Source organism: Gossypium hirsutum, chromosome D01 (genome assembly GCF_007990345.1).
Source record: "Gossypium hirsutum isolate 1008001.06 chromosome D01, Gossypium_hirsutum_v2.1, whole genome shotgun sequence".
In the NCBI taxonomy this organism is placed as follows: Eukaryota; Viridiplantae; Streptophyta; class Magnoliopsida; order Malvales; family Malvaceae; genus Gossypium; species Gossypium hirsutum.
Window position 1 is genome coordinate 20,105,597 of NC_053437.1, and position 24,704 is coordinate 20,130,300.

General features: G+C 32.8%; 1 protein-coding gene across 1 annotated transcript; it reads right to left on the reverse strand.

Moving 5' to 3' along the window:
- Nucleotides 1–751: 751 nt before the first annotated feature.
- On the reverse strand, nt 752–4,377 carry LOC107922161 (probable disease resistance protein At4g33300). Its single transcript, XM_016852044.2, has 6 exons — nt 4,037–4,377; nt 3,195–3,930; nt 2,717–3,099; nt 2,272–2,627; nt 1,980–2,185; nt 752–1,890 (listed from the first exon to the last, which is right to left on the reverse strand). The coding sequence occupies exons 2-6, from the start codon at nt 3,850–3,852 to the stop codon at nt 1,052–1,054; spliced, it is 2,442 nt and encodes an 813-aa protein (XP_016707533.2). The 5' UTR covers nt 3,853–3,930; nt 4,037–4,377; the 3' UTR covers nt 752–1,051.
- Nucleotides 4,378–24,704: the final 20,327 nt, after the last annotated feature.

The window sequence follows — 24,704 nt, forward strand, 5'->3', positions numbered from 1 at the left end:
ATAATTATATATGTATAATAAATATATAAAATTAATAATTATTAAAATAAAAAAATAAACTTTAATGATCAGATAATAATATATTATATAACTATTATCGAAACCGAAATTGACTACCTAACATGTAATAGAATATATATAACTATTACTAAAAATATTAGAACATATATAACAATCATTATAATATAGATTATAATAAAAGATATAGTATTACATGATATTATGATGTTTAATCATCGATGCATGTATATATAAATTATAAATATATGATATGATATGATATAACATTATATAATATAGTAGAAGGGCTAACTTTCAAATGTACAAAAAGTATAAAGAATTAAAGCATATTTCAACTAGTATAATAATAAACAATAACAAATATAATGTGCTACTATTATATATGCATATTATTTTATTATATATTATAATAAAAAATATAATATTACATGATATTATAATGTTTAATATTAATATTTTCTGTACTACTCTACTATTATAGTGTGTGATATAATATTATATAATGAAATAATATATTTTATAAGTATCAATAGTTATGTGTAATTTTAGCATATTAAAATATATTTTTAATTATAACTAACAGTACATAAAATATTATTAAAATTTTAATATCTTAATAAAATAATATTTTTATTAAATTAGACTTTAAATTAAGTTTTATCTTTTACAAATTGTATTTAGATATAAAAAAATTATACTCTTTCTTGCAAATGCAAGGGACAGAAATGACTAAAAATAAATATAAAATACTATAACATGTTAATGTAAGTGAACAAAAGTGACTAGTTTGATAGTTATCCAAAGTCACCCTTCTCTAGCCGCCCATCCACGCTGTCCGTGTCACCTTTTCCCTTTCGGTCCCTTTTTGTATCCACTCAGGGGAAAAAAGTTATACCCTTTCTTGCAAGGGAAAAAAAAAGTTACTCCTCGTAGCAAAGAAAGGTTAAGGGTTACATTAATCTAAAAAACATTGCAAAACTCGTAACATTTTATGTACACTGATATTCACGGATAGATTACATGCAATGTTTCAGCTATTCAGCCAGTCCAGACTATACCATTTCTCTGCAATTTGAACATGTAGGTTTGGCACTGTCTTTTCCAGATTTCTCCACTGACCAAAAACTTCATCATCACAGATAACTCGTTGTAATGACTTTAAGTTCGATAAAGCAGCATGGGTCGGTAGATTCACTATTTGTAAACAGTCCCTCATGTCTATCTTTTCCAGGCTAACTAATTTACCTACTTCCTTCGGTAGACATTTCAAGTTAACGCATTCTGAAATATCAAGGTATTTTAACCCGACTAGCTCACCGATGCTAGGAGGGAGCATCTTAAGTTCTGGACAAGCAGAAAGCCTAAGTATCTGTAGTTTCTTCAGCATACCTAAATCAGCAGGCAATTCCCGTAATCGGTGGCAGTTGGTTAGACTCAGACTCTGAAGTGAATTCACCTTACAAATGCTTAATGGTATCTTAACCAAATCATCACAATGATCAATTACGAGCTCGGATAGACGAGGGAAGATCTGGGGCAGGTCGAGCACTGCTGGATCAAGGCTGTTACTAACCTTGCAAAGAACCATGGATAGTTTCCGCAAGTTCCTCAATGGAACAGTAGCATTGGATAATTGAGGAACGGACACTTTCTCAAGCCATAGGCTCTGCAAATTTGCTAGATTAGTAAAAACTGAAAAATTCTCAAGTGTAGCTTCAGTTGTACCGTGGTTTATAACAATAAGTGCCCTAAGCTTGGGCATATCATCTATGAAAGGAGGCAAGAAGTATTTGTCCGAGCAAAAATTTAGGATGAGTACTTCTGTCTTAGGGAACTCCATGTGGAACCAGTCCATTTCCCTCATTTCTCCTATCGGTTGATGAAAATAAAAAATAATCAGCAACCGTAAAGAAATGCTAATAACTGTATCGAAAATTCGAAACAAGTGATCATAGTACCTGTCTGAACTGAAACAATCTGAGCGTTGAATGGTTGATCTGCATTTTTCTCCCAGTCTCTTGGAAGTTCGGTATCTCTTCTAGGCATAAGTAACCGCTTCCGCTCATTCACTTCTCCTTTATTGCTTAAATGAAGAGCAAGGTCTCTCAACACATCATGTTGAGTTACACAGATTTCATGGTAACTGCAATATGCCTCTCCAGCCCTGTGGAATATGATTCCAAAAAACGAATAAATTAACAATCTCAAATCTCGAGTAAGTAAAGCCACTCAAATTATTAAGTAACGTACCGTGCATCTTTCACCAGAGTGAGTAGGTTCTTATCAGATAGCTCCATAAGAATGGTAAAAGCTTCTTCCTCGTCGATGTTATGGATTTCAACCCACATGTTTACAAGAACATCAAGGGGGATTTTCTTGTCTTCTGGAAATGATCCCAAATCCATGAAACATTCCTTAACCTTCTTCTTCAAGCACTCGACACTGATTGCCATTCGATCAAGCAACTTATTTTCATGGGACTCACAGATCAGTTCTCCTCGTGATAACCTTTTCCTTGCATTTATCCAATACATTTCAGGTTGGTCTTGCAAGGAAGCTCCGATGACTTTAAGTGCCAAAGGAAGTCCTTTACATTCATCAACAATCTATCAAATCCAGAATTTCACAAACATCAGCAAAGATAAATGGCAGCTATAAACTACATAAACCACTTGTCCTTTAAATGCATTATTACCTGCTTGACTAAAGTCTCATTGGCGGTCGGAGGAATTGAATTCTGTCCGAAAGCAGAACGACAAAACAGGGACATTGATTCATCTTCTCCCAACAACTCAACTTCATAAACTTCATTAACAACACGTCTTGGGAACTTAAATCTTGAAATTACCAGGGTTTTGTATGTCGGGACCCTGAAAATCAATTGTTCGAGTACCGGCAACGACCAGACATCATCCAAAACAACTAGAGCTTGCGGTCCACTTCCCCACTCACACTGCGATTTCCTAGTATAATTCAAAGGCTCGTTTCCTGTAATAAATCCCCATATTTTTGCCCTCAGCTGTTCCAGATCTGGTGATTGTGATACAGTTAAGAACAAAATTCTGTTGTTGAAGTAACCTTTAAAAAACACAAAAAACAGAACCTGTTAGTACTTTGATAATCAATCAGCCTTTAACAACGAAAAAAGAACCTAATGGATCATCATCACTTACTTTGAACTTGATTATCTCTACAAATTTCATTAGCCAAAGTTGTTTTCCCTGATCCTCCAATACCCCAAATTCCAACAACGTTTAAATCATCCCTTTCAATCATCATCTTTTTCACCTTATCTTTCCCTAATTCCAAACCAATTCCACTAAAACCCCCCAGATTAGAATCCCCTTCCACTTCCATTCTCTTAACTGCTTCTTCAACCCACCTTCCCGATCCAGTCTTCATCGAATCTAGCCGCTGTTCCAACCGGTTGAACCGTTCCATCGTTTCGAACCTCATATGATGCACGTCGGCTAAGAGATGGGCCTGCATCGGCCCGCTAATGAACCTCGCCACTTGTTTCTCAAGCTTCTCCATCTTCCTTACCAGCTGTAGGTTTTTGTAGACGTTCCATCGGCCAGATTCCAGGACTTTGCGGGCCAATTCGATGCCGCCACGTAAGGTCTCTGAAAAACGGTTGAGTTGAGATTGACGGAAAGCAGGGAGTTCGACTCCGGAGTATTTGAGTTCTTCGATAATGGGAAAGAGTTCTTGGATGCTTGTGATGAGATTGTCCGCACTAGATTTGCAGAAGCAGGATTTGTGTGAGATAGCATTTAACTGCTTAAGAAGTTCCGTTACGATTTCTCCAACGAACATTTCGTTTAACGCCATAGTCTCTTGCTTTAGTCGGTGGTCAGTCTCTTCGTAGGAGAGTTAGTAATGAGTTCAATCCTAAATCGCCATTGAAAACTAAACCAAAAAAAAAAAACCCACTTAGAAAGCTGTAATTTATATTAAAACTATTGAATACATACATTAAAGAAGAAGAAGGAGAAGAGTTGAGCGAAATGCTTACTGGGTTTTGCAATTGATGAAAAAATCCCAAAGGAGTTGCCGAGATTGGAATCTGTAATTCAAGCAAAGTATGAAGTGAAGAAAGGATTTTCAATGGAAAAGAAGAGAGAGTCAAAAGAGGGAGAGGGGAAAAGGAAAGAAAAGAAAGGGAAGCAATGAGATGAGGATTCTAATCATAAGTTAATTAGAAGAAAGAGTTGTGTCCGCACTACATAAAAGATTCCGGTGGCTGGAATAATAAAATTATGAGAGGTGTGGTTGAGTGTCTTTTATTGATCGGATTCCAATTATGGGTTACGTAGAGAGAGTAGTAAACACTACAGCTGGCTGTTTATAGCAATAGGTGCAAAAGATGAGCTGATTTCGTAAAATAAAGGGACAACAGTTGAAACTTGAATGCGTCAACTCCCCCACAGTTACTCTACATACATCAAATTCAAAACCACTCTCTTTTGCTAACTAGTGTGAATTTGGATGAGCGGTATGTTTAGTGTAAAAATAACGGTGACGGTGAGATTAGATACTGTAGTGATACTGTAGCGTGAGATAAAAAGTAAGCTAAACGCACCGCACCGCACTCAATCGCCCATTCAAACTCACCCTAATTCTTCGAGGGGTTTTTTAACAATAAAAGAAGTAGATTATTAGAATATTAAAATTAAAATTTAATTTCTCTCCTAAAAATTTTATATTAATATATAGTTTTTATAACATTTTAAGATATCATTTTAACATTTAGGTTAGTTTTATTGCATTTTATTTGATTTTTATCATTTTTAGAGTTAGTTCAAATTTACTTGCTATTTTCTTCTTCATATTGTAGATTTTGGATGAAAAATAGAAAGCTTGAAACATAGAGTAAAAAATAGTAAAGAGAAGTCTTCCGCGTAATGTTCTATTTAAAAATTTCAAATAACAAGCAATCTGTTCCACATCAATTCTGCGTCATGTGGAGCGGAAGGATTAAAACATTAAAAATAAGGGTGACATGATTTAAGGGGAAAAAAAGAGTAGAAGAAATAAACTTGGAGGCTAAGAACAATTCTCTCAAAACTAAAGGAACCTTCTAGCTTACAAAGAGAAAAAGAAAAAAGAGATTCGGAGTGCTCAACATTAGTTCAATAATTATTTTTCTCTCTAGATTATTTTCTTTCACATTTTATCAATGCAACTTTATTTTGAATCTCTTCTTACGTGATTTTCTCAAATCATTATAAACTAAACCATATTTTCTTCGAATGATGATGGATCCTATTTTTCAATTAATTAAATATTCTCTTTTCAATTATTTCGATCCTTGTTAATTTCTTATTCAATCTTGTGCTTATTTAATTTGTTTGTTTAGCCACAAAGTGTTAATTCAATTTAGTAACGCCAACAAACGAGTTAATTTGCAAGTAGGATGGCAACTAGGATGGGAATATAGTTGATGCCCTAATCAACACAGTAGATTTGATCGTAGTGACTTCGCCCAACTTATCTACCATAGGAATATAATTGGGTTAGTAATTACATATATTGAACAACTAAATAAGAACCGATTAATTAATTAATTGGATTAGACGAAGTTAGAGTTCCAAGATCTTGAAATTGATTGAGAAACTTATAGATTTTCATTATTTTAGTTTAATAGAATTTTTATAATTTCCTTAGTTTAATTTTAATAATAATTATAAATTACTTTATTAATCTGGATTAGACAAAATTGAATAGTTAGTACTTAACAACTTAATATTTGGTCCTCGTGAGACTCATATCTTCTTATTCCTTTATTACTTGATTCAATGCATGCACTTGCATAACAAATTTTCGCACATCACCCCCTAAATTTTTTTTCTTACTTCACTCCTTATTCTACTAATATTTGATCTCATAATGTAGAAAGGAAGATAAAGTAAATCAACCATAACTTATTCCAATATGCTATTAGAGTTGTATGACCCGAATCTCATCACTTGTTAAAGAAGTAAAGTAGAGAGGCAAAATAGAGGGATATGTGGGGTTAAGGGTACGGACCATGCTGCACAAGTTGAATCCGCATGGGACTATACTTCTTCTATTAGACATTGATTATAACAAGGTTTAGCCCTTAAACAGATGTAGTAAAACTCCTCTTGTATCGTGTGTTTTTCAACATGATGAATTTATCCTCTTCTACCCGTGATTTTTTTCGATAAGAGTTTTTCACGTAAAATCTGTGTATTTTTATTTTTCTTTCTCCTGCTACTATTATCGACGTTGATTATATCATATGCTTATAATAAAATGATAGAATATCATCAAATTATGCTTCTCTTAAATGCTAAGGTTGTTATACATGCAAAGTGACCATACTGTAAAGAAAAAGTAAACATTTTCATTTCAAATTGGAAGAACAACTTCCATCTATTTTTTCCGACTGAAAATGACAATTTAACCAAATGGATATTGCAGGGTTTGGTATTAGATTCGATAACCCTTTCTATATCACCTTCATTTATTTATTATATATTTATAATAATATTCGAGACATCTTATTAAAAAAAACATTTTAATTAAAATTTATTATATTTATTTTGTGTAGGAATAGAATTAATTTTATTAGAATTTAAAATAAAATGTTGTTACGAAGAATTAATTCGGTAAAAAAAATGTATTTTTTTCTAACAAAAGAGAAAATATTTTGTATATTGAAAATTTTAAATTTCATGAATAGGGTTAAAGTGATTAGTGATGACAAATGTCTTGGTAAACTATGTAAAAAAGGGAAGAATATATGGACAAAAATTTAAGTGATTTTACGTAATTTTTAAATAATTATATAAAAAATTACCTATACTTTGTAATGAGCAATGTGAACACACATCACTAGAGTTTTGGTTCTACGAATGGATATCTCATTTGTGGGGTCCACGCGTTTTTATCTCTTCACTCGTTTTCTTCCCTTGAAAACCAGAAATAATATAAAACAGAGTCCTTTGCTTGGCATCTTCACTGTGCAAACCCTCTTCTTCATACACCAATCTCCAAAAAGTAAACGCCCAACCAAGACTTTCAAACCTCCCCCTTTCTCCTCATTATCACATCTCGACTAAACCTTCCATTTATAATTTCCCAACAAAATTTTACTTTTTCTTTCAATTCAAGCCTCTCCAATCACCATAAAATGTGACAATGTTTATATTCAAATCTTACTATAAATTTTTAATCTTTTTATGAAAAAGTTATAAAATAAAGAGAAATATGTGATATAATATTAACTTTTTAATCATTTCGATTTGTTTATTTAATAGAGAAAAGTTTGAAATGGAATTTGTATTGGCCAACAATTTCGGTCAAAATTGGTCTCCTATCTCTCTCCATTCATCCCACTGCAGATACAAAAGTTTTCCAATCCTACCATTTGGAACTAGGTGCATAAAAATCTTGCGTCCAAAAAGTCACCCTTTAATGCTTCCTAGCCGCCCATCCTCGGCGTCACCTTTGGCCATCTTCTTGACTTTACTCACAAAGAAAATATACTTCCCTTGGAAAGGAAAAAGAAAAGGTTCATTGTAGCAAATAAAGGTTAAGAGTTCCATTAATCTAACAAACAATTCAATTCTTCAAAATTTTTGTACACTAATATTACATGCACTGTTTCAGCTACTCTACACTAATACCATTTGCCTGCAACTTCAACAGTAGGGCTGCCGCAGCATTTTCCAATTTTCTCCGGTGACCAAAAACTTCATCATCTTAGATAACTCGCGGAAATGCCTTTTAAGTTCAATAAAGTAGCCGACATCGGTAGATTCACAATTTGTAAACAATGTCTCTTATTTATTTTTGGCTTAATGATAAATTTGACCATTAACATTTGCATATTTTATCAAAATGACCCTAATTGTATTTTTTTAGTTTTTTTGGCCATCAACCTTTATTCTTTTTTTTTCAATCTATTTTTTCTAATAGATTTAATGAAAGTATCGTTAAAAAAAATTAACAAGGATGATGTAGAATTTCATATGTGGAATTTTTTAATGAGATGTAATTAATTACTTAGATAACCTAATAAGATAATTACATGTGAAAAGTAATAAAATAAATAGTACATTAAATTAAAAAAAACAACTCTTAATTTAAAGAAAATAAACATAATTATCTAAAAAAATTAACTCAATAGAAAAACTCCTTAGTAAACAAACGTATGAAATATTAAAACCTTTTGAAGGAAAAGAAATTTGAAACCTTGAATTTATTCATTATATCTGTTACAAAAAGCAGATTGAAAAAAAAGAACAAAAGTTGACGACCAAAAAAGGCTCAAAAATACAATTAGGGCTATTTTGACAAAAACATGCAAACATTAGGGGCCAAATTTATTATTAAACCTTTATTTTTTGATAAAAGTATCACATGTACCATATCATGAATTGCATTTTAGTTTCTCTATTGAAAAAATGGATAAATTAATCCTTATACGTCACATGAGTGAGTAAAATATCCCCTCCGTTAAAATTTGGTGTTTATATATAAGGTATAATAACAAATTTAACCCTCTACATTTATACATTTATTCACCAAATTAGTAAAAACTAAAAACTTCTCAAAGGTAGTAGGGCATATCATCTATGAAAGGAGGCAAGAAGTATTTGTCCGAGGAAAAATTCAGGATGAATGCTCCAACCTTAGAGAACTTGTTAAGCCCAAAAATACCAAAAAAAAGGGTGAATTGGAATTTTGAAAATTCTCTACAAACTTTTCTAAATAAAAAGAATAAGGAAGACAAACTTGAACACTTCAATTTATAGTGGTTCGACCCTAATTGCCTACCTCCACAACCTTATTTTTCCATCACTAGGGATTTCCCAATTCACTACTAGAATTGATACATTTTGAAGATAAGGTATAACATTTACAACTCTATTTTTTCAAAGGTTTAGATGTAACCTTTTGCTCTAGCTTTTATGGCTTACCTAAAATCTTCTAGCTTACCAAAGCTGTAACACCCTCTATTTCGACAATCATACTGTCAAACAACAGTGTCACCAGAGAACTTGAGCAAACACATTCTTTAAAACAAAAGAGGTGAATAAAAGAATTTTTAAATGCGGGCAATGATTTGGAACAAATCAAAAATAAAATAAGAGTACACATTATAATAAATAAAATTTCAAGGTTTACAGTACATTGTTTTAAAACACCAAGTAATTTTACCATAAGCTACCCCAATATATATACATGTTACAAAAAAAAAACACAAGGCTCACAATTGTAGCCACTTTCTAGATAATTTTTTAAGGATCCACAAGAACCTACAATTCCTGAAATTTGGAGAAAAGAAACGAGGTAAGTTCTATTTGAACTTAGTGAGTTCCAATAAAATGACAACCTCCCTAATAAGGTTCCTAAAGAAAGAAAATATCACAAAAAGATAAGTAACTTGGTTTTACTCGCGGACGTGACATTTCAAGTTCGCACCATTCATTGGCGGATACATAGTGCAAAATTGTTACTATACAATGGCGGACATTATCCGCTTCTAGGTATAATTCTTTAACGGAACAAGACATGTTTGCTACAGTTTATATGCAGATACCTAGATACCTATCATAACTTCCCATGCAAGACTTTACACAGACCATACTTAAACATAAACAGTTCATGGACCCTTCCTTGTGCTAGCTTTTGATCCAATCAACGCTCTGAAGAGCCATTTTTACAATATCATTCCGTAAAGCCAATATACATTTATCCTACCGAACCTCCTCAAATCCTCCTTGTTAATTTGAACACCTATGTGTTCCCTCGCAAGGTCGGGGCCATTCGCCAATCTCAGTTTGCATTTACATGTCATGTCGGGGGCAAATCACATATCAATCAATATCTCCGTACCTCTTTCAATACAATCACACATCCACATTTTTCCTCTAAACCCCCTTTTTACTATTTCAGATATGGAGCTTGTAGTGCCCCAAACCCGACCGGGACGGTCCAACTCGAATCCAAAATGTCACATTAGTCACCGAAGTGACCCAGAACTCCACATGACATTTTCACATGCAATTAATTAGTCGTTTTCTTTTTCCAGCAACAACGAAAGTCTTATACATGCATTCGACACATACTTTAATGCTTTGCAAGCATGTTGAAATATTAAAAGTACTAGATATCTTAAATGATCATGCAAAACATTTACTGACATCACACATAAAAAAAAACATAATGTAAAATTGGTGTCAAGATTACTTCTTATCCTCCATTTTAACATAAAATGATCCAATTCAAGAATGTTATTCATTCCTTACTTGCATTTAACTTAGAAAACTTTTAAAAAGATAAGGGTAGGCATTCTAATAAGGTGTAGTCTCAAGATTATTTTCCATACTCTGTCACCTTGTTTACAATAACAACCACTAGTGATTTTTTGAAGCAAACTTAGAGTTTCACGAAAGTATCCCTTACCACTTGTCAAAATAGGACATTGTCCTCAATGTCAAAATCATGAGTGAAGTTTAGAGGTTATCACTTGTGATAGTCGGTCAAGATTGCTACAATTGAAACGCAACAATGTGTATATATATAGAAATATAAATATAAGTTAAACCCAAAAGTTGGATAATATCACAAAGACAAAGTTAAATCCATTTCTTACTGGTCAAAATCTCTTTTCCTTTTTCTAGATTAAAAAAATCTGTTGAGTGATTAGATCTGGATGGTACTCAAAAGCTTGAAGCTTAACGAATAGTTCATAAACAGTTGCAGCAACAATCAAGACATTCCTTGCGTCTAAAAACACAAATCTACTTTCCACAACAATGTTTAAAAATGGGAGCAAATTGTTATAATAACCATTAACATTAAGCAAACCAATGGGTTTTTATGTTTGAAGAAAGATGGCCAAGAGGTTATGCAAAAATATTTCCTCTAATGTACCAAAACCTCCAAGTAAGGCAATGAATGCATCTACAATGTTGAACATAAGCGCTAATCGTTCATGAATACTTCAAACTGGTAATTCTTTACCGATGGTTGTTCCACATAGTGCATTCTCTTTTAACACTCTTGGGGTTATTCCCAAAATTGAACTCCCTTTAACATATGTTGATGTAGCCATCGATCCCATTAAACTCATACTCCCCCTCCATAGATTAGTTGAATTTTTTCATTGGTGAGTACTTCGCCCAATTTTATAGCCATATCTGTAGAAGTTTTATCTTTTCTTGGATAAGATCCACAGAAAACACAAATCTTTTCATACTTTTAAGTTGAAGTACTTGTCATTTTTTTCTTTTTTTTAGTGCCTGAATGTGAATGAGGGAGTAGTAAAATATATAAGGTTTGGACGATACATAAAGTAATAATAAAGCAGAAAGAGTAAATAAGATGTTAGGAAAAAAAACCAGACAAGTCAGAAACATACCATAATTAATTATTAGGTACTAAAAAAACATAAATATCGAGACAATAATACAAAATAGAAAACTCATCATACGTAACAAAAAATCTAAAAACAGACAATAATAAAATATCGATATTAACAACCTTTTTTTGTTTATTTTTATTTATTTATTTATATTTTTTTTCAAATAGTTGAGATCAAAATAAATAACGTAAATACAAACACCATGTAAAATGCAAGAAACATATGATTATTGCAAATGAAGATGTAACACCCCTAACCTCTCTCCGTCATTGGATTAGGGTCACGAGCATTACTAACCAATCAGAACATTTAATCACATCATACAAGGAGCAGATCATGACAATCCAATACTTTCATACTAAAGTATTATACAATAGAATAACAAATTATACCATGCAAAATTTGGTCTTCCACTGTCTACACACTTATCACTATTTATCACCTCTTGAAAGCTATAAGTTGGATACATAACAAGGCTATTCTAATTATTAGCATTAGAGTATTGAACCATACTCCGACTATTAATACCTTCGATGATATTAGTAGAATGACCTACTTCACCTAACTCATGTTTGCTAATTCACTCCAAAACAGAGTAAAAATGCTCTTACAGGCCTTAACTCGAGTACATAGGTCCCTAAAAATAGCCTATGAACAGACAGGGATTAATTTGGAACAATTCTGAAAGTTTTAGGGCAATCTCAAAAATACCTAGAAACAGGGGACACACGACCGATTCACTTTCGAAGTTGGGACACACGGCTGTGTCCTAGCCTGTGTAACTCACTGACTTGGGTCACACGACCATGTCATAGGCCATGTGTCAGCCCGTGTGGAAACTACACCTATACCATTTTCAATACGTTTAGGGCACACGCTCGTGTGGATTTCCCGTGTGTGACACATAGCCGTGTAACAAACCGTGTCTCAGGCCGTGTGCACCTAAATGTACCTAAAAACTCAAGTTTACCAAATTGTAAATACTTGGACACTAAGCAACCATTTCACTAGCTATTTAACCTATTAAAAAAACAATTAAACATGCTCAATTCATACCAAAACAACCAACTAAGTGCCTAACCAATATACCCTCATTAGGACCACATTTTATATGTTCAAACATATCATCAAGTCATCAACCATTTAAAACTTCTATTAATACCACATTTGCCATAATTAAACTAACTTTCAACTCAAGTTTCCAAATTTGAAACTAACCACATACCAAACATTAGGCTAAGCTATCACACCAATATTGCCTCAACTATAACCATATATATACAAGTAACCATCATTTCACATTAAACCGAAATAACATTACATTAACAAACCAACTATCAACCACAGACTTCCTAGGTACATGTTATTACAATTTAAAATATCACCACACTTGAGTTCGAGATTCATTGTTGGATGCTGTGACGATGATAAGCTGGAAGTACCTAACCTGCGCATGGAAAACAAATCGCATACTGAGTATAATTCAGTGGTATTTCTATAATCCGAACAATTAAACTTAATATAAGTAATCAAAATGTAAGAATGCAACAAGAAATGTTTTGCACTTATGTTTCAAATCGATAATAAAGATTTTCTCATTATTTATTACATCCACTAAATCCTTCATGTTCAAGTATATATTAATGGCATTTCATATAGCATTTGAATATTTCAACTAATGCAATGACATGATTCATCTCTTTAATCAGTACTTGAATTCATTTCACAATTCACATCTCATTGCATCATTTTATATTTCATTTCTCATTTTATATTCATTTCTCATATTTGCCATCTCAATATCAAACACATAAATTTATTATTTAATTTTCCCTATCAACACGACTCAGACTCAGACGGATACACGGATTCAACCAACACACCAGTTTGGCACCCAGTGCCTCATTGGATAAATCCAAAGTAATAACTGCGTCCAACACTATATAAGTTGTCACCTAGTGTCTCATCGGTTAAACCAAAGCAAATTGGCACTTAGTGCCTCATCGACTCGAGGTCGAAGAAATCCCTGAACTCTTCCTATCTTATGGCATGCCATCTATATCTGACTTAGCCCGAACATTTAATAGGGTTTCATTTCACATTTCAATATATCCAATGTCTCATTTCCATATATATATACATTTGTAACATATAGACATTTCATTCAATTCATTAACAACCACAATTCTCAAAATATATATTCAATTAATCATATATGCAAATACGTATATTTCTCAATACACACATTTAAATCCTTATAAACATTCATCAGTTCAATTCAATCCGTTTTATCCCAATTTTAACAAAACTACTCACCTCATGTCTTACTATGCATAATAGTTCAAAATGCAACAATTTACAAGAGTTTGGAATATAGAAACACAAACCGTGAATTCCGAGCTATTCGACGTCGATTTTATCTTTCCCCTTTTTACTTTAGCATTCCGGTATAGCGTTAGCTACGGAATAGAACAATTAAAATACATTAATACTACAAAATTCAATTTCACATTAAATTTTCAATTTTTACACTATATTTGCTTAAACTTCAATTTAGTCCCTAAACCGAGACTAATTTTAACCTCTACATTTAACCTCAAATTTTTATACTAATTTCACTCTAAGCTAAATTTAGCTCTCTATTTTCAATTTTACCCCTAAATTTCAAAATTTTCTCAATTTAGTCCATATTGCTCAAAATCAATAATTAACTTCACTATTTAGTCCTTTTTCACTTCTAACTTAAAAATCTATCAATTTAACCCCTAGTACTTAAAATATTCAACAATGTCAACATCTAAAATCTTAAACAATACTAAAAATTATGAAATGGGTCGGGTAGCTCTAAGTATCGGGATTCCAAAAACATAAAATTTACAATAAAATAACTGAATTGTACTAACCAATTTGAGCTTGAACCCCTAACCCCCAAAGCTATGCGCTCTCTTCTTCTTTTCTCTCTTTCTTTTCTTTTCCAATTTGCATGCAATCATCTTTCCACTTTCTTTCTATTTCTTTTATTATGTTTTTATTATATTTATTATTATATTATTATTATTAACCTTATAATATAACATATATATAAATAACATTAATGGCCCTAACCAAGACCGAACACACAAATCCCATTAATTAATGACATAATTGCTACTTTGGTCCCTTTAATATATTTCAATCTATAATTCAACTTTAAACTTTAATGCGATTTAGTTCTTTTACCTTAATAACCCCTAATTTCATGAAAATTATTTAACCAAAATCTAATTCACTATTAACTAACATCATAAATATTTAAATAAAATATTTACGGGTTCGTTTTACAGAAATAGAATCTAAAACCTCACTTTCTAACATCCGTGACTATCGGGTCGTTACAGTTCTTTAGCCCTAAATAAATTTCATCCTCGCAATTTACCTGAAAAGAGGTGGGGATATTAAGATCTCATCGTCTCTTCTGGCTCCTAAGTCACTTCCTCTACACTATGACTACACCATAGAACTTTTACTACAGGAACACATATATTACTCAACTTTTTCACCTCATGGATTAAAATTTCAACCGGTTCCTCCTCATCGGACAAATCAGGTTGAATTTTATATCTTCCGCAGAAATAATGTGAGACAGATCCAATCGATACCTTCTAAGCATTGACTTATGAAAAACATTGTGCATTTTCTATAATTCCTCTGGTAATGCTAATTGATATGCAACTAGTCCCACTCTTTCAGTAATCTCATACGATCCAACAAAACAGTGACTCAGTTTCCATCTTCCACCAAATCTCAAAACATTCTTCTAGGGTGAAACTTTAAGAAATATTTTCACCAATAGCAAACTCAATTTCTCTACGTTTAAATTCTGGATACGATTTCTATCTACCGATGGCTGTTTTCAATCTATCTCGGATTATTTTAACAATATCTTCCGTTTCTTGAATTAATTTTGGCGCAACAATTTTTCTTTCACATAATTCCATCCAGCAAACAAGTGTTCGACACTTACGACCATATAAGGCTTCGTACAGAGCCATTTGAATACTCGATTCAAAACTATTATTGTATACAAAATTGTCCAAAGGTAAATAACGTTCCCAACCTGATTCAAAATCAATTACACAAGTGCAAAGCATATTTTCCAAAATCTAAGTAACACGTTCAAATTGTTCGTCTGTCTGCGAGTGAAAGGGTGTGCTAAAATTGAGTTTTATACCAAGAGATTCATGCAACTATTTCCAAAATCTCGAAGTGAAACGTAGATCTTGATCAGAGATAATCGACATAGGGATACCGTGCAATCTAACAATTTCCTGAATGTAAACTTCAACAAGCTTTTAAATTGACCAATCAGTTCTAACTGCAATGAAATGAGCTGATTTCATAAGTCGATCAACGATCACCCACACAACATTTTTCTTAGTTGAAGATAAAGGTAACTCCGTTACAAAATCCATCGTTATGCGTTCTTATTTCCACTCAGGAAAAGAAATAGGCTGAAGTAATCTTGTGGGAACCTAATGTTTTACCTTAACTCGTTTAAAAGTTAAGCATTTAACTACGTACTCAACTACTTCTCTTTTCATTCCAGGCCACCAATACAATTCTCGAAAATCACGATACATTTTCATACCTCCAGAATGTAAGGCAAAAGGGCTATCATGAGCTTCGCGAAGTATCAACTCTTTTAGTTTCGTAACATTTGAAACACAGATTCGATTATGAAATCTCAAACAATCACAATCATCAATGATGAAATTTTTTGTTGCGCTATTTTGAACCATTTCTCTTTTCTTTGCTAACTTGACATCGTCTAACTGTGCTATTTTGATTTGATCAAATAACATTGGTTTGATTTTCAACTCAGCCATCAAGCTTCCATCATTATTGATACTAAGTCGAGCAAACATCACTCGCAATTCAACTGTTGCCTTTCTACTCAACGCGTCAGCTACGACGTTAGGTTTACCAGAATGATAATCAATAACACAATCGTAATCTTTCAGAAGCTCAACCCAACGTCGTTGTTTTAAGTTTAACTTTTTTAAGTTAAGAGGTATTGAAGACTCTTATGATCTGTATAAATGTGACATTTTTCACCGTACAGATAATATATCCAGATTTTTAAAGCAAAGACTACAACAGGTAACTCTAAGCCGTTACGTTCATGCATTTTTAGTTGATGAGATGCATACACGATCACTTTTATGTCTTGTATTAAAACACAACTGAGACCGCTCAAAAAAGCATCACTATAGACTACAAAATCCTTTTCCGATTCTGGTAAAGTTAGAACTGGCGTTTCAGTCAACATTTGCTTCAATTTCTAAAACTTTTCTTGGCATTCATTGCTCCATACGAACTAAATTTTTTTGTGCAACAGCTTTGTCATTGGTAAATCTATATTCGAAAATCTATTTTCAAATATTTGGTAATAACCAGCTAAACCAAGAAAATTGTGAACCTTCGACACACTTCTCGGTGCTTTCCATTAAACAATAGCCTCAATCTTTTTCGAATCAACTCTAACTCCATCCGCTGAGATAACATGCCCCAAAAATACAACTTCTGATATTCGGACTTGCTAAGCTTACCATATAATTGTTTTCTTGCAATAATTGCAAAAATATTCTGAAGTGTTGCTTATGCTCGGACTTGGATTTCGCGTAAATCAAGATGTCATCAATGAAATCTACCACAAATTGATCTGAATACGGTTGGAAAATACGGTTCATGAGATCTATGAATGTCGTAGGAGCGTTAGTCAACCCAAAAGGCATCACTAAGAATTCATAATCGCCATAACGCGTACGAAACGCTGTCTTAGGTACATCATTATCTTTCACTTTCAGCTAATAGTAACCAAATCTCAAATCTATCTTGGAAAAGAAAAAAGCTCTTTTCAGTTGATCAAGCAAGTCATCAATACGAGGTAGGGGGTATCAATTCTTAATTGTCAACTTATTCAATTGTCGATAGTCTATGTAGAGTCGCATCGAACCATCTTTTTTTAACGAATAACACTAGAGTTCCGCAAGGCTGTATACTAGGGCGAATAAAGCCGCGATCCAATAAATCTTATAGTTGCACCTTTAATTCTTTTAGCTCTGTTGGTGCCATACAATAATGAGACATTAACATTGGAGCTATACTAGGAAACCCCTTAATTAAAAAATTCAACCTCCCGATTTGGTGGTAATCCCGATAATTCCTCAGGAATTTACAAGTAGTACGAATCTTACTGCTTTAACTATCACTAGAATTCGAGTTGATAACATAGGCTTGAAAAGTTTCACAACATTGATTGAGAAGTTTATTAACTCGAATAGCTAAAATGATACGAGTTGAACCACTTGTTTGAACACCATTCACCTCAATCATGGTACCATCAGCACTCTGATCCATAAACTTTTTTTACGGCAGTCTAGAATCACTCCATGTTCAGTAAGTCAATCCATTCGTAAAATCATATCAAAATTGCCAAATGGCATTATCAACAAATCAATAGGAAATATTACATTTCCTACACACTTGATCCACTATTACAGACTGCCTCAAAGGTCTTAACAGAACTATCGATACTCTAGACGTCTTGGAATTAAAACTTCCTGATTTAACTAACTTAGAATTAACATATGAGTGTGAAGATCTCGAGTCTATCAAAGCATAAACAGGTTCTGAATGCAATAAAAAGATACTTGCCACAACGTCAATAGCATCACCATCCTCATGTGTTCGCATGATATAAGATCGAACTGGCACTCTAGCCTCTGATTGATGAGTAACAACATCGCTCTCTTTTCTAGCACCACCTCTGCCAATAGAACCACCACGACTTATTCCACGACCCTTAGTGGTAGGTACAGATCTCTGAGAAGTAATAGGGGTAGCATTCTCATTTTCCGGACACTCTCGAGCAAAATGCTCCGTAGATCCACAGTGAAAACAAGCTCGAGTTACCTTCCAACATTCACCATGATACTTTTTCCCACAATGCTTACAATTCAGAATATCAGTATCCCTAGACAGACCTCACATGCTACCTGTGGACATAGTCGGTTGTCGACCACGGTTTCTATCAGATCTATTAAACTTAAAAGTCGACTTTTAGCTACCACGAAATTCCTTAGTTCGTTTAGGTTGTAGGTGCGAGCTAGCAGCTCCAAACCTCTTTCTAGCAGTATGAGTAACCTCTACCTTTTTATCAAATCCAAAGGCTTGTTCTACAATCTTTGCCCGTTCAACTAGATCGACAAACTCTGTAATTCGATACGATACCAATTGTACCCGTAGTTCATCACGTAGTCCATGCAGAAATCATTACAACTTTTAATTTTGGATGACACAAATTTAATAGCGTACTTACTAAGTCATAAAAATTCTTGTTTATAATCAACCACTATCATCCCACTTTGTTTTAACAATAGAAACTCTTGTCTACTATCTTCGATATATGATTCTCTGACGTATTTCTTTTGAAATTCATTTTGGAAGAACTCCCATGGCCTATTTGGTAGATACGTGACGTGTTACTGACTGCCACCATGTATATGTTTCTCCTTGCAGTAGAGAAACAACACAAATTACGCTTTTCACGTGGGTTGCATTCAAGTTTTTGTAAGACACTTTTAGTGGATTTAATCTAAACATTAGCTACTGAGGGATCAACCCTTTTAAACCCAAGAACTCAGTCACACGATATCTCCGTAATTCTTTTATTAGAGCCCGTCGAACAGTAGATGCAGGTACTGTAGTAGATATAATTCTTGCAACACACTGAAAAACATCAGCAATAGCTTGGAGTAAATGTGAATCACCTACTCCCTCATTATTAACTCGCTTAACATTAGGTTGTTGAGCACCAGTTAGGTTAGCACTTGGTGTTACCAATTTAGTTTCCTCTCTTAGTATAATCATCGCTAGAGTAAAACTCTTGTTCAACTTCATTATCAGATTCATTTGCCATCTTTTAATTATAAAACAAAAACAAGTATAATCAGCATCCAAATCCCGACTCAACTCGACTCAACTTTGGCATGTACATCTAGACTCAATTCTGAGCTCGATTTAGTTAGAGAATCAGCTAAACCTGTAGCTCTGATACCACTAAATGTAACACCCCTAACCTCTCTCTGTCATTAGATTAAGGTCATGGGCATTACTAACCAATTAGAACATTTAATCACATCATACAAGAAGCATATCATGACAATCCAACACTTCCATACTAAAGTATTATACAATAGAATAACGAATTATACTATGCAGTACTAAATTTGTTCTTCTATTGTCTACACTCTTATCACTATTTATCCCCTCTTGAAAGCTATAAGTTGGATACAAAACAAGGCTATTCCAATTCTTAGCATCAAAACTATTACTACCTTCGATGATATTAGTAGAATGACCTACTTCACCTAAATCAAGTTTGCTAATTCACTCCAAAATAGAGTAAAAATACTTTTACAAGCCTTAATTCGAGTCTATAGAACCCTAAAAATAGCCTACAAACAGACAAGGACTAATTTGGAACAGTTCTAAAAGTTTTAGCGCAATATTTAAAATACCTAAAACAAAGACTAATTTGGAAAAATTCTAAAAGTTTTAGGGCAATCTAAAAAATACCTAGAAATAAGGGACACACAGCTGCGTGAACACCTCAGACCGTTTGACTTTCGAAGTTGGGACACACGGTCATGCCCCAGCCCGTGTCCTTGTTTGTGTAACTCACTGACTTAAGACACACGGCCATGTCCCAGCCTGTGTAACTCACTGACTTGGATCACACGACCGTGTCGCAGGCCGTGTACACATATACCATTTTTCAACATGCTCAGGCCACACGCCCATGTGGGTTGCCCGTGTATGACACAGGACCGTGTGTCAAATCGTGTCTTAGGTCGTGTGCACCTAAATGTACCTTAAAACTCAAGTTTACCAAATTGTGAATACTTGGACACTAAGCAATCATTTCACTAGCCATTTAACCCATTCAAAACACAATTAAACATGCTCAATTCATACTAAAACAACCAATTTAAGTGCTTAACCAATATACCCTCATTGGTACCACATTTTATATGTTCAAACATATCATCAAGTCATCAACCATTTAAAACTTCTATTCTTACCACATTTGCCATAATTGAACTAACTTTCAACTCATTAAGTTACCAAATTTGAAGCTAAGCACATACCAAGCATTAGGCTAATCTATCATACCAACATTGCCTCAACTGTAACCTTATATATTCAAGTAGCCATCATTTCACATTAAACCAAAATAACATTAAATTAACAAACCAACTATCAATTAAAGACTTCCTAGGTATATGCCATTACAATTTAGAACATTATCACACTTGAGCTAGGGATTCGTTGTTGGATGTTTTATCGATGATAAGCTGAAAGTACTGAACTTGTGCACGGAAAACAAACCGCACGCTGAGTATAACTTAATGGTATTTCTATAATCTGAACAATTTAAATTAATATGAGTAATCAAAACGAGAGAATGCAACAAGAAATGTTATGCAATTATATTTCAAATCGAAAATAAAAAATTTCTCATTCTTTATTACATGCACTAAATTCCACATGTTCAAGTATATATCAATGACATTGCATATAGCATTTGAATATTTTAACTCATGCAATGACATGATTCATCTATTTGATCAATACTTGAATTCATTTCACAATTCACGTATCATTGCATCATTTCATATTTCATTACTCATTTCATTTCTCATTTAATATACATTTCTCATCTTCGCCATCTCAATATCAAACACTTAAATTTATTATTTAGTTTCCCCTATTAACACGACTCGAACTCGGATAGATACATGGATCCAATCAACACACCAGTTTGGCGCCTAGTGCCTTATTAGATAAATTCGAAGTAATAATTGCGCCAGGTGCTATATAAGTTGACACCTAATCTCTCATCGATTAAACTGAAGCAAATTGGCACCCAATGCCTCATCGACTCAAGGTCGAAAAAATCCCTAAACTCATCCTATCCTATAGCATGCCATCTATATCTAATTTAGCTCGAACAGTTAATAGGGTTTCATTTCACATTTCAATATATCTAATGTCTCATTTTCATATATATATACATTTGTAACATATAGGCATTTTATTCAATTCATTAACAATCACAATTCTCAAAACATATATTAAATTCATCATATATGCAAATACATACATTTCTCAATACACGCATTTAAATCTTTATAAACATTCATCAATTCAATTCAATCCTTTCATCCCAATTTTAACAAAACTACTCACCTCTTGTCTTACCATGCATAGTAGTTTAAAATGGAACAAGTTACAAGAGTTTGGAATATAGAAACACAAACCGTGAGTTTCGAGCTATTCGACGTCGATTTTATCCTTCCCCCTTTTACTCGAGGATTCCTGTACGACGTTAGCTAAGGAATAGAACAATTAAAATACATTAATATTACACAATTTAATTTCACATTAAAATTTCAATTTTTACACTATATTTGTTTAAACTTCAATTTAGTCTCTAAACCGAGACTAATTTTAACCTCCACATTTAACCTCAAATTTTTATACTAATTTCACTCTAAGCTAAATTTAGCTCCCTATTTTCAATTTTACCCCTAAATTTCAAAATTTTCTCAATTTAGTCCCTACTGTAAAAAATCAATAATTAACTTCACTATTTAGTCCTTTTTCACTTCTAACTTAAAAATCAGTCAATTTAACCCCTAGTACTTAAACTATTCAACAATCTTAACATTTAAAATCTTAAATAATACTAAAAATTATGACATGGGTCGGGTAGCTCTAAGTATCAAGATTCCAAAAACATAAAATTTACAAGAAATTGACTAAATTGCACTAACCAATTTTAGCTTGAACCCCTAATCCCCAAAGCCGTGCGTTCTCTTCTTCTTTTCTTTCTTTCTTTTCCAATTTACATGCAATCCTCTTTTCACTTTCTTTCTATTTCTTTTATTATGTTTTTATTATATTTATTATTATTAACCTTATAATATAACATATATATATATAATAACATTAATGGCCCTAACCATGATCGGCTACAAAAATCCCATTAATTAATGGAATAATTGCTACATTGGTCCCTTTAATTTATTTCAATCTATAATTTAACTTTTAACTTTAATGCGATTTGGACCTTGTACTTTAATAACCCTTAATTTCATGAAAATTACTTAACCAAATTCTAATTCACTATTAACTAACCTTATAAATATTTAAATTATTTACAGGTTCGTTTCACAAAAATAGTGTCTGAAACCTCACTTTCTGACATCCCTGACTATCGGGTCTTTACAATTCTCCCCCTAAATAAATTTCGTCCTCGAAATTTACCTGAAAAGATGTGGGGATATTGAGATCTCATCGTCTCTTTTGGCTCCCAATTCGCTTCCTCGACACTATGATTATGCCATAGAAATTTTACTAACGGAACACGTTTATTACACAACTCTTTCACCTCGCGGGCTAAAATTTCAACCGGTTCCTCCTCATAGGACAAATTAGGTTGAATATCTATATCTTCTGCCAAAATAATGTGAGATGAATCCGATCGATACCTTCTAAGCATTGACACATGGAAAACGTCGTGTATTTTCTTTAATTCCTCTGGTAATGCTAATCGATACACAACTGGTCCCACTCTTTCAGTAATCTCATACGGTCTAATAAAACAAGGACTCAACTTCTATTTTCGGCCAAATCTCAAAACTTTATTCTAGGGTGAAACTTAATATGAGTAATCAAAATGTGAGTAAAACAAGGACTCAACTTCTATAGTCAGTGGTATTTCTATAATCCAAACAATTTAACTTAATATGAGTAATCAAAATGTGAGAATGCAACAAAAAATGTTATGCACTTTTTTTTCAAATCAGTAATACAAAATTTCTCATTCTTTATTACATCCACTAGATTACATATGTTCAAGTATATATCAATGGTATTTCATATAGCATTTGAATATTTCAACTCATGCAGTGGCATGATTCATCTCTTTGATCAATACTTGAATTCATTTCACAATTCACATCTCATTGCATCATTTCATATTTCATTTCTCATCTTTTCCATCTCAATATCAAACACATAAATTTATTATTTAATTTCCCCTATTAACACGACTCAGACTTAGACCGATACACAGATCCAACCATCACACCAGTTTGGCACCTAGTGCCTCATCGGATAAATCTGAAGTAATAATTGCACCCAGTGCTATATAAGTTGACACCCAATGTCTCATCGGTTAAACCAAAGCAAATTGACACCTAGTGCCTCATCGACTCGAGGTCGAAGAAATCCCTGAACTCTTCCTATCCTATGTTATGTCATCTATATCCGACTTAGCCCGAACAATTAATAGGTTTTCATTACATTTCAATATATCCAATGTCTCATTTCTTTATATATATACATTTGTAGCATATAGACATTTTATTCAATTCATTAACAATCATAATTCTCAAAACATATATTCAATTCATCATATATGCAAATACGTACATTTCTCAATACACACATTTAAATCTTTATAAACATTAATCAATTCAATTCAATCTGTTTCATCCCAATTTAAAAAAAAACTACTCACCTCATGTCTTACCATGCATAATAGTTTAAAATGCAACAATTTACAAGAATTCAGAATATAGAAACACAAATATTGAATTCTGAGCTACTCGACATCGATTTTATCCTTCCCCTTTTTACTCGAGGATCCCGGTACGACGTTAGGTATGAAATAGAACAATTAAAATACATTAATATTACACAATTCAATTTCACATTAAATTTTCAATTTTTACACTATATTTGCTTAAACTTCAATTTAGTCCCTAAATTGAGATTAATTTTAACCTCTATATTTAACCTCAAAATTTTATACTAATTTCACTCTAAGTTAAATTTAGCTATCTATTTTCAATTCTACCCTTAAATTTCAAATTTTTCTCAATTTAGTCCATATTGCTCAAAATCAATAATTAACTTAACTATTTAGTCATTTTTCACTTCTAACTTAAAAATCTATCAATTTAACCCCTATTACTTAAACTATTCAACAATGTTAACATCTAAAATCTTAAACAATACTAAAAATTATGAAATGGGTCGGGTAGCTCTAAGTATTGAGATTCCAAAAACATAAAATGTACAAGGAAATGACTAAATTGCACTAACTAATTTGAGCTTGAACCCCTAATCCCCAAAGCCGTGCGTTCTCTTCTTCTTTTCTTTTCATTCT

Coding starts and splice junctions, on each gene's coding strand:
- LOC107922161 (XM_016852044.2), bottom strand. CDS start 3,852: ATGGCGTTAAACGAAATGTTCGTTGGAGAAATCGTAACGGAACTTCTT. Junction 3,100..3,194: donor TAGAGATAATCAAGTTCAAA/GTAAGTGATGAT, acceptor TGTTTTTTAAAG/GTTACTTCAACAACAGAATT. Junction 1,891..1,979: donor GATTGTTTCAGTTCAGACAG/GTACTATGATCA, acceptor ATCAACCGATAG/GAGAAATGAGGGAAATGGAC.